This window comes from Helobdella robusta (assembly GCF_000326865.2).
Source record: "Helobdella robusta unplaced genomic scaffold HELROscaffold_5, whole genome shotgun sequence".
In the NCBI taxonomy this organism is placed as follows: domain Eukaryota; kingdom Metazoa; phylum Annelida; class Clitellata; order Rhynchobdellida; family Glossiphoniidae; genus Helobdella; species Helobdella robusta.
The window spans coordinates 458,492-470,444 of NW_008705254.1; the positions used below are offsets into that span (position 1 = coordinate 458,492).

Genomic DNA, 11,953 nt, shown 5'->3' on the forward strand with positions numbered 1-11,953 from the left:
TTATATATATATATATATATATATATATATATATATATATATATATATATATATATATATATATATATATATATATATATATAACACACACGTGCAAGAAAAATTATGCTAAAAAAGGTTAATGCTTAAAAATAGTTCTACATACTGACAGACACACACACATACATACATACACACATACACAAACATACACACACACACAAGTGTATGTGTGAATATATAAGTATAATTGTGTGTGTAGTATTATTAATTAGCCGTATGGAAACAAACAAGTTCTTTGTATTTGGCTAATTAATTTTACTGTTGTTATTATTATTATTTATTAGTTAATTTATTATTAATGTTGTTGTTGTTCGTTATTGTTGTTGTTGTTGTTTAGTTTCAATCGATATATTTGCACGGAGGGTAAATGTACGTTAGTGTGAGAAGAATGAATGAACGAACGAACGAACGAACGAACGAATGAATGAATGATAAACGAATGAACGAATGAATGAATAAGTGAATGAATGAAAAAACGAATGAACTTGCCAATAGATCAAAGCAATAATGAAAGCATTCTGAAAAATGAATTAATGTGTGAGTGAGAAAAAATAATCAAATAAAAGAATGAATGCATGAATGAATGTATGAATAAATTCATAAATACATAAAAGAGTGAACGAGTGAATGTTCATAGACGAATGAATGTATGTATGGAAAGATGGATGGATGAAATCATAAGTAAAAGAATGAAATGTCAAGGAAAAGTTTTACTAGTAGCATCTTTGGTAGTGATGATGATGGTGGTGATGATGATAACATTTTGCACAGGCTTTTCTTAGTACGTGCTGGTATAAACATGTATGTTTGTATGTATGTATGTATGTATGTATGTATGTATGTATGTATGTATGTATGTATGTATGTATGTATTTATGTATATTTGATTAGTCTTATTACATAATTATCTTTATCATTAGTTTTATATTAGTGTTAGCCAGGCTATTATTATTACTATTCTTTTTCTTCTTCTTCTGCTTTCATTATTATTATTATTATTATTATTATTATTATTATTATTATTATTATTCATCTTGTTTCGCCGTGTAACTTTACACCAAGAAATTCATTCCTAATGCATGTCTCAGGTATTTAAAAAATGTATTCCAGACAACTGCAACAACAACAACATCAACAACAACATCAACAACCGCAACATCATCAACAACAACAACAACCGCAACATCATCAACATCAACATCATCATCAACAACATCAACAACAACATCATCAACATCATCATCAGCAACATCAACAACAACATCAAAAACACAACAACCACAACAACCACGACAACATCATCAACAACAACAACACAACAACCGCAACAACATCATCACCACCACAACAACAACAACAGCGACACAACCACAACAAAAACAACAACAACATCAACAACACCAATTATGAAAGTTATTATTGATAATATTATAACTCTGGTACGTTTCAATTATCTTCTACTCACATTTTATTGTAAAAAATAAAGTTAGAATAATAGGCGAGCCATCAAACATGCCGAATCATCATTTTTATTATTATTATTATTATTATTATTCCTGTTATTGTTCTGAAGATGAATATGAACAGCGATTCTGAAGACATTTAAGTTGTCGTTTTTGAGTTGACCATGATGATGATGATGATGATGATGGGGACGACGACGATGGTGATAGTTAGGACGGTGATGATAGTTATGATGGTGGTGGTGATGATGATGGTGGTGGTGATTATGATCGCTGTTATTGTTTGAATTTAAAATTTCAAATGTATTCAAACACCGGCTGGCATTTGCACTTGTGAACATAGAGGCCTAGTTCTGCTCGATGGATGTATTTATAAATCTACGTTTTCATGTCTATGTTTTTTTTCTTACTTTTTTGTCTATGTTTGCTGTTGTTGTTGATGTTGTTGTTATTGTTGTTGTTGAGGATGGTGTCACTAATGTTGCTGGGGTTCTTAATGGTGATATTGATGTTGTTTGTTGTTGCTGCTGCTGCTGGCGATGCCGATGGTAAGGTTTTTATTGTTATTATCGTTGTTGTTGTTGTTGTTGTTACTTGTGATGTGGTTGTTGTTGTTGTTATTTTTCTTCTTTTTATTTATAATTTTAATATTGTTGTTGTTGTTGTTGTTGCAGTTGTTGGCATTGCTGTGAACGAAGACGTCAGCACTTCGTTTGTCCTCACCCCAACCACCATCATCATCATCAGCACCGATGACATCAATTTCATCATTACCACAACCTTCCCTGCCATCTAGCCCACCATTCTCTCTACCGAAATTCTCAACAGCATCACTAACATTATTAAAGTCACCACCATCATCAATATCAGTACCTCTATCACCACCACCATCATCATTATCAGCATCTCTATCACCACCACCATCATCACTATCAGCAACTCCATCACCGTCATCATTACCAACACCACCACCATCATTATTAGCGTTATTATCAAGCTTAATTTCATTTTCACTGGGGTAGCGGTTGTTATTCCCGCTATGGCTTTCTTCCAATATAGTTCTTTTCGCAGCTTTCTCGTCAGCTACAGATCTAGAGCTGTCCATAGCCGAAGTTCCAGCGTTGCTTTTCAGTGGATAGTCATTTAGAAGGCTGTTCTTAGCGGAGCTACTGTGCCTAGAATTGGAACGTTTTTCGTAGTGTTTGTAGTATATGTGGTGGGATGTGCGGTCGACTTCTTGCTGTGGCTTCAGTGTCTGGTCGTCTTGCTGCTGCTGTAGTTTTTGTTCTTTTTCTCGTTTGGATCTGTTGCTGTGCGTGTGTTTGTTTGTGTGTGTGTGTGTGTATGTTTGTTTGTGCGTGTGTTTGTTTTTGTAAAAGTGTTTGTTTGTGTATGTGTGTGTTTGTTTTTTTGCGTGTGTGTTTGTGTGTGTTTGTTTGTTTGTTTGTGTGTGTAAATTTGTTTGTGTGTGTTTACGTATGTCTGCCTGCGTGTCTATGAGAGGGTTTGACTGGAAGGAATTAACATTACCATCGTTAATAATGATAGAAATATTTACACTACTACTACTGCTACTACTCCTACTACTACTGCTGCTACTACTACTGCTACTACTACTACTACTACTACTACTACCACTACTACTACTGCTGCTACTACTCATACTACTACTTCTACTACTACTACTACTGCTGCTACTGCTACTACTACTACTGCTGCTACTACTACTGCTGCTACTACTCCTACTACTACTACTACTGCTGCTGCTGCTGCTACTACTGCTGCTACTACTACTACTACTACTGCTGCTACTACTACTACTACCACTACAGCCACAAAATAGTAATTACAAATAGTAACTGGCATAATAATATTAACAAGAGAATAGTCGCCACAAAGATCATTACTAAGGAGACCAGTAGGACTCCAGCGGACACTACTATCAGCATCATCGATCCGCCCTCGCCCACACGATTTCCAGATAATCCTGGAAACAATAATAATAATAATAACAATAATAATAATATTAACAATTATAATGACGGCTATAATAATAACAATGATGATAATAATCGAAGAGCTAAAACACGAAAGATTTTTTTAAAAATGAAATACTATTACTACTGCTACTGCTGTCGCTACAACTACTTCTACTACTACTACTAATGTAGCAACTACTACTACTACTACTACTACTACTACTACTAATGTAATTACTACTAATACTACTACTTTTATTACAAATAATAATATTAATAATGACAACCATAAATGGGTCTTCCGCATTCTCCGTTGCCCAAATCAGAGGCACACCTATGTTGTAGGATTGATAGTAATAATAGTAATTCGTCATTATTCTACTCTCGGTTAGAGCTACAAACAAACACACACACAGACACGCACGCACACACACAGAGACATACTTTCAGGCGGCCTTAAATACGTACAAACACAAACACACCGATAATAATAATAATAATAATAATAATAATAACTACCAGCATTTAACTTCCAAAACGCCGTCAGACAGCTCCACATAGCACCGGCCGCCCGACTGACAGCTTCTCGCTTGCGTTGTGTAGCTATCGCAAGAAGTGAAATTTGCCGGAAGTACGGCTGTGTGGTGTGTGTGTGAGTGGAGATGTGTGTGTGTGAGAGAAAGCGTTTTTTTTTATCATAATATAATTTTTCATAATGATTTATTTTTCATTAACCGCTTCTTCTAGTATGACAGTCAGGCCCTTCAAAATCGTGAGGACATCTGTTTAGAATGTGTCAATCAATTAATCAACCAATCAATCAACTGTTTATTCATTGATTGATTGATTGATTGATTGATTCATTTATTCATTCATTTATAAACCAATCAACCAGCCACATACCAACCAACCAGCCAACTAACAAACCAGTCAAACAATTCATTAACCAACCAGCCAGCCAGCCAACCAACCAATCAACCAATCAGGCAACCAATCAATCAACTAATCAGGCAATCAATCAATCAACCAATCAGGCAACCAATCAATCAACCAATCAGGCAACCAATCAATCAACCAGCCTGCAAAAAATTTTCTTCTCAAATAAATTCATCTCGCACACTCCGCCATTCATACATTTGAAGAAACTTTTTATTTCAGAGGTGCAACTTTTTACATTCGCGTTCATCTTTGCTTTGATAATAATAATTAAAAAATAATAAATTATTATTAATTATTAATTATTTTTAATATTTTTCGTAAATTAATCGTGGTCTTTTATACTCGCAAGGTTAATTTCATAGTTATAGAATGATAATTTGAGAGCAATTTAATGAATGTACGAATGAATAAATGAATGAATGAATGAATGAATGATTAAATGAATAAATGAACGAATAAATGAAGAAACAAATAAAGAAATGAATGGTTAAATGAATGATCGATCAAGCGAAAAAGTTACTAAAATAGGTAACTTTAGTACTCTGCCTTTTTGACTCGTTTCCTTTTCTAATTTTCTTTCTCTCTCTCTCTTTCTTCCTCTCTCTCTCTCTCTCACTCTCTATTCCTTTCTTATCTCTCTTTCTCTCAGAAATTTTTTAATATTATTATTAATTATTATATAGTTATTATTTATTACCGCTATAATAATTATTTCACTTAATTATAACACCAAGAACGATCGATCGGTTCCTTAATAGCCATTCAATTTTTGGCCAAAAAAAAGAACAATAAAAACAAAAATATTATTATTATTGTTGTTACTATTTCGTCAACGTCATAAACAAAGAATAATAATAATAATTTCATTACCAATAATATCATAAAACCAATAAGAATAATTTAGTGGCAGTAGTAGTAATATTTGTAATATTAACATTATAGAAAAATTGTTATATTATTATAATTATTATTGTTGTTGTTGTTATGTTAGTGTCGTTATTATAATTGCTATTATTATTTTTGTTGTTTTACTGTTTCGTCTTCTACTGAGTTATGGAAACTTGGATTGTCGAAACCGCATTCGCGATTTTTCGAGTTGTTGTTGTTGTTGATGTTGTTATTGTTGTTGATGTTTTTGAAGTTGGCGTCATTTTTGTTTAGCTCTGTTGGTATCTTTTTGTTGTTGTTGCTGTTGTTGTTGTCCATTTTGCTCGGTCCTATTAGTATTCATATGCCAAATAAACCAAATGAATTAACGAAAGCCTACCACATTAACATAATTTATTCATAATGAAAATAGAAATAATAATAATGATAATAATAACAATAGTAAAAATAATAATATCTGACCGAATTTTATAATTTCTTCCGCTTCTTCAATGCTGACAGCCAAAAGTAGATATTTCAATTTTGCTCTCAGTAACATAGCGCGGACTGATTTCTAGTCATTTGCATAATTTATTCAAAAATTAATTAATAACTCAATCAATTAACCAATCAATCAATTAATCAACCAATCAACCAATGAAAGAGAGGAAGAATGTATGAATGAATAACAAAATAATTGAATGAATGAAAAAAAAGAACCAGCCCAACAACCAACCTGCAAATGGCAAATAACTAGTGGTATTTTTTTGTTGTTAAAATTCTCGAGCATGGTTCTTAGACCCTGGACTGTCGTTGTATCAATGTAGGCCACGTGTTGGAAGTCCAACACAACGCCCCGTGGCAAACCAGTAGCTAATTTACATAATTTATTATAATTTTATTATAACTAGTATTCAATTTTTAATTATAATTGCTATAATAACTAATATTATTACGGTTAAATATTTTTTTACGATCACAGTTCTTACTGAATGCTATATTTTTATACCGATACATCGAATAGATCCGACAATATATCAATGCCATTCCCACACCGACCGATAAACCGACAACAACGACCCATCTCTACAGTTTTCAGACCTGCGTTGTACATCGGAATGAGGATGTCTTTCATGTTTTCAATGGCGGGAAACATCAGGCCCGTGTTGAACGTTACAAGCACTATGGAACCGTTATTCGTCGAATCCTATCGAGAAATCGGTTAATATTATAATCGGATATTTTAATTTAATGGAGTAACGAAATTGAAAAGTGTATGTAACCGATTGGTGCAGCTGAGTGATGTGAATTAATCAGGTAGTAACCGAATCGAGTGATGTAACCGATTATTTTCAGTATTATTAAATAATGGTTGCGTATTTAGTGATGATGAAAATTATTGAGTTGATATTCGAAAGCGAAAGCTTAAATAAATGAATAGCTACTTCTGGCACGGCTTGATGAATAGTCTGAAAATAAATTAAAAAAATCGAAATAATAAAATTAAAGTTAATAAACAACAATTTTTGATATTATCATCACGCCATGGTATAATGGTTGAGATGTCCGGCACTGGTGCCGCAATGACCGGTTTCAAAAGCAAAGATATCCCAACCTATCACATGCAATGCATATGATACATTTAGATACTACAGAAAAAAAGAACCTAAAAAATGTAATATATCTAATTAATATTCATGAGCAGACGACACTTACCTTCATTTGGGGTTTAGTAGCCGGATAAAGTAGCAACAAAATGGCGACTCCCGCTCCTATGATAACGCCATACTGTTTAGAACCAAAAATAATATAGATGCTAATTAGGTGAAATAAATATTTTATTTGAAAATAAAAAAAAGTTCATCAACCGCTATGCTTATGACGAAGGACAGAAGAATTGTCAGAATCCACGGTATGACGTCAATTTCTAGGGATGGGCGTGAAAGTTAAATTTCAAATACAACGTCTTCTATTATTATCATTATTACTACTACTAATACTATCATTACTATTATTACTGCTGCTACTACTACTACAACTACTACTCCTGCTACTACTACTACTCTTACCACAACTACTACTGCTGCTACTACTATACTACTACTACTACTACTTTTACCACAACTACTGCTGCTGTTAAAACAACTACTACTACTCTTACTACAACAACTGCAGCTGCTACTACTACAACTACTGCAGCTGCTACTACGCGTACTGTTAGTATTCCAAAAGATCCAGAGCTTATGGAAAGTGACCATGTCGAGAACGGCCATGAAGATGACCACAGCCAGGGAAGCGTCGGGAATGTAATACATTGCGGGAGTGCAGAATGCTAGAGCTATTAATACCACCAGACCTGAAGGAGTGAAGGAGTGAAATGCATAGATGAATGAATGAAAGTATGAATGAATGAATGAATGAAAGTATGAATGGGTGAATAAACTACAACTACTACTATTGCTGCTACTGCAGCTACCACATGTGCTGTTAGCAATCCAGAAGATCCAGAGTTAATCCTAACCCCAACCACCATCAAACAATATAACAAACACTCGGGATAATTTATTCATTCGTTCATCCACTCAATCTAGATATCAAAGACACTGAATAAACTATCAAAAAAATATGGTGCCAACCGGTCCAAATACCGCCTGCTTGTGTTTTGACACCACATTGCGCGTTAACAGCTGTCCTCGAGAATGTGCCAGTTATCGGCATACCGCCAACAAAACCGTTCAATAAGTTGCCAAGCCCTGACGGTGATGAAGACGACGACGATGAAGATGATGATGATGATAAGGATGAAAATGATGATGATGATGATGATGATGATGATGATGATAAGGATGAAAATGATGATGATGAGGAGGAGGAGGAGGAAAATGATGATGATGATGATGATAAGGATGAAAATGATAATGATGATGATAAGGAGGAAAATGATGATGACGGTGATGATGACGACGATGTTGAAGATGATGATGACGATGATGAGGATAATAACTGACCGTAGGCCAAATATTCCTGGTTCGGATTGATTCGGTAATTGAATTTTCTGGCTTAATTAAAAATTAAATTATTCCAATAACAATATTAATAATAATACAAATAATTATAGTAATAATAATAATAAATAATGATAATAATAATAATAATAAATAAATAATAATAATAACCGAAGACATTTCCAATAGCCATAGCTTCCAACATACCCAACAACGGCACGATTATGAATCCAATCCCAATCTCAAAATGGTAATAATAATAATAATAAATAAATAACAATAATAATAATAATTCAGCAATAATAATAATTATTATTATTTGTAAATAATAGTAATTATTATCATTTGCCAATACGATTTGTATTTGCAAATGATAATAATTTAAAAATTCAAGAACAACAATAAAAGCAATGGTAACGGCCGTACCACATTTGTGGAGATATACTCCAGGTTGTAAGTGACGTTGGTCTTGGGGTCCACCACACTAAAATTAGGCAATTTAAATGGAGGCATTCCCGGAGTTATGTACCCCGTGAGGCTAAAGGGCCTTAGCCCGTTCGAAAGGAAGATGTACGATGCTATTGAACCGCCAATGATGACCACTATGTTTCTAGCTGTTGTGTTATTATTATTATTGTTATTATTATTATTCTCATTATTATTATTGTTGTTGTTGTTGTTGTCACTGTTTTCAACGTTATAATCATAATTTTCGAGTTAGTTCAAAATGATAATTAAAAAATGTTAGCGCGAAACATTGTCATCCCTGCCATCATCATCATCAGCAGCAGCACCGTCATCATCATCATCACCACCACCACCATCATCATCATCAAAACTCACCGAGCCCCATGAACCAAACAGTCTTAAACAGTATTTTTCTCCCCACACTTAGGTCTTCATATTTCGTTTTCCATGGTATCTCCTTGACCTTCTTCAGCCCCACGATCACCGCAATACTTACAACACCCAGTAAGAAGTCGTAGAGCCTTTTGAAGAAAAATTAATTAATTTATCTCTTCAATTATCATCCTCATCTTCCTCTTCTCCATCACCGTCATCCTCTCCAGAAGCATCACTATCATAACCTCGTTTCCGGCAACTTTCGAATCGTCCAATAGAATTGGGGCATGAAATCGCGCGGAACGCCTTTCAGTCCAAGCCATTTCTGTTGAAGTGGTCGTAAAAATAATAACAACAATAATAATAAATTACTACTAATTATGATATTAAGATTTATTAATATTTATTAATTTATTAATATTACTATTATTATTATTAATGTTTTTATTATTATTGTATTATTAATGTTCGACCTTGACTTGGCTACAGGCAATTGTGATGGCAGAAGCAACGGAGAAAGCTTTGATTACCGGGAAGGAGATGAAATTCATGAAGTAACCTTTAAGGGTGGTTATTGATGGGTGAATGAATGAATGAATGAATGAATGAATGAATGAATGAATGGATGAATGAATGAATGAATGTATGAATGAATGGATGAATGAATGAATGGATGAATGAATGAATGGATGGATGGATGAATGAATGAATGAATGAATGAATGAATGAATGAATGAATGAATGAATGAATGAATGAATGAATGAATGAATGAATGAATGAATTGATTAAATAAATGAATGGATGAATTGATTAAATAAATGAATGGATGAATAGATGAATCACCGATTGAATAAACGAACAAATAAATTATTTTTCAATGAAATAATTATGAAACGTAATGATATAATAACAAAACGTTCAATAAAATCGCAAATAAAACAAAAGAGAGAGAGAGAGAGAGAGAGAAAGAGAGAACGAAAGAAATGAAAGAGAAAAAGAAAGAAAAGAAAGAAAGAACCAACGTAAGACAGAAGGAGGAAAAAAAGTAAATCTCACCGAAATTGACCAAATGCATCCCTATCTCAACCAGCCCAACGAAAAACGCCAACATAACAGCGACACTGCCATCTTTCGAAACGGGGGAAGTGGCGAAGAAGGCGGTCAAAAGGGCCGAAACTGCCGAAGGGCCGAGCGTGATGTCCTTCGAGGTGCCGAATAGTACGTACACAAAACTGCCCATAAAGGCAGCATACAGTCCGGTCTTATTTAGAAAAATTTTGGGGGTAGTGTAGGGGATTAGATAATTTTGTTATAATTATTATTGTCGTTATAATATTAATAATAATAATTTGTCATTCGTTCATTCAATCATTAATATATTCATTTATTCACCACCATAATCATCATGGCTATTAATATTAAAAATACCTCATTTGGTACGCCAGCCATAAATGCATAGGCAATTGATTGGGGTATTACCGTCAAACCGACTGTTATACCGGCTATTAAATCACCCTGAAACTCCTCTAACCTTTTATTATTATTATTAATTATTATTATCATTATTATTCTTATTATTAATTATTAATATTTTGAACCTGTATTTTGGGGCCCAGTTTACAATTGGTAGTTTTTTCCTCAGCGTATTCATGGAGAAGAATGACTTGCACAATGTTTTGCAATCTACCTGTTAAATTTGTTCATTCATTCGTTCTTTCAGTCCTTTATTCATTCATTAATTCCTTCGTTCGTTCATTCATTCATTCACCTTCTTAGCTAATCTTTTCAAATCCTTCGCTTGTTCTTTCACCTCGTTAGCGAACCTGCCACAGTTCAAACGCGCCTCCCCACAACAATACCTTCGGATGGATTGAGTAAATGAATGAATGGATGAACAATTCATCAGTGAATGATTGAATGAATGACAGAGCATGAAAGATTGAAGGACCAACCTCCTAGCTTCAACGTCTTCATCGGTTCTCACATCGCCGTCCATTGAATCACCATCTTCGAAATCATCATTACGTGCGCCCCGTCCGTCATCGTCATCATCAAAATCGTACTCCTCCCTCTCATCAATATACTCATCGTCATCGCTGCGATCGTTATCAACACCCCCATCGCCGACATTTTTGCTTTTGTTTCGCGCCATTTCATCTGCCGGCATTGTGAGTCTCGTCTCATCTTCAAGCGGTTTGTAAAACGGATTGATCGTCGAGCTGAGTTTTCGCTCCGGAGAAATGATGTCACTAATTTTCCTGAATGGACCCACCAGGGATGTGCTGGATATCTTGCGGGCCGGTTCGGTCACGTGACGTTGTTGTTCGTTTTGTTGTTGTGATGAGAACATTGTAGTTGTTGTTGTTGTTGCCGAGTTGTTGTTGTCGTTGATGTTGAGACGCTGGTCGGCCATTTTGTTCTTTTATATTACTTACCACGACGATAATGTTTGATGATGACTTTCAATTAATTTTGTTTTATTTATAGTTTAATTTGATTTTAATTGTGCTAAATACAATGCGTATACATTTTCAACGTATATCTCTATAAAGTTTATTTATAAATAATTCAAAATTATTAATAAAATCATAAATGAAAGACACAAAATTATTCCACAAAACTCATAAAATCAGCCAGCCAATCAGAACGCTCCTTATAAAAGGGCACCTCAACAATGGACCAATCAAAGAAACCGGTTTTCAAGATTTATCCAAATATGACCGTGTTTTGTAACAGGAATTCATCTGGTTTGGTTGTTTAGTTGGTTGCCTGTTGGTTTATTTTGTAGGGAGATGGTGCTCAAATGAGTGGTGA

General features: G+C 34.1%; 1 protein-coding gene across 1 annotated transcript; it reads right to left on the bottom strand.

The window, feature by feature from the left end:
- Positions 1–9,599: 9,599 nt before the first annotated feature.
- HELRODRAFT_67895 (hypothetical protein) lies at positions 9,600–10,702 on the bottom strand (the record flags this gene model as incomplete). The annotated part of the gene is made up of 3 exons (XM_009026908.1): positions 9,600–9,697; positions 10,196–10,400; positions 10,568–10,702. 3 exons carry the CDS (start codon positions 10,700–10,702, stop codon positions 9,600–9,602), a joined length of 438 nt encoding a protein of 145 aa, XP_009025156.1.
- Between the last annotated feature and the right edge of the window lie 1,251 nt (positions 10,703–11,953).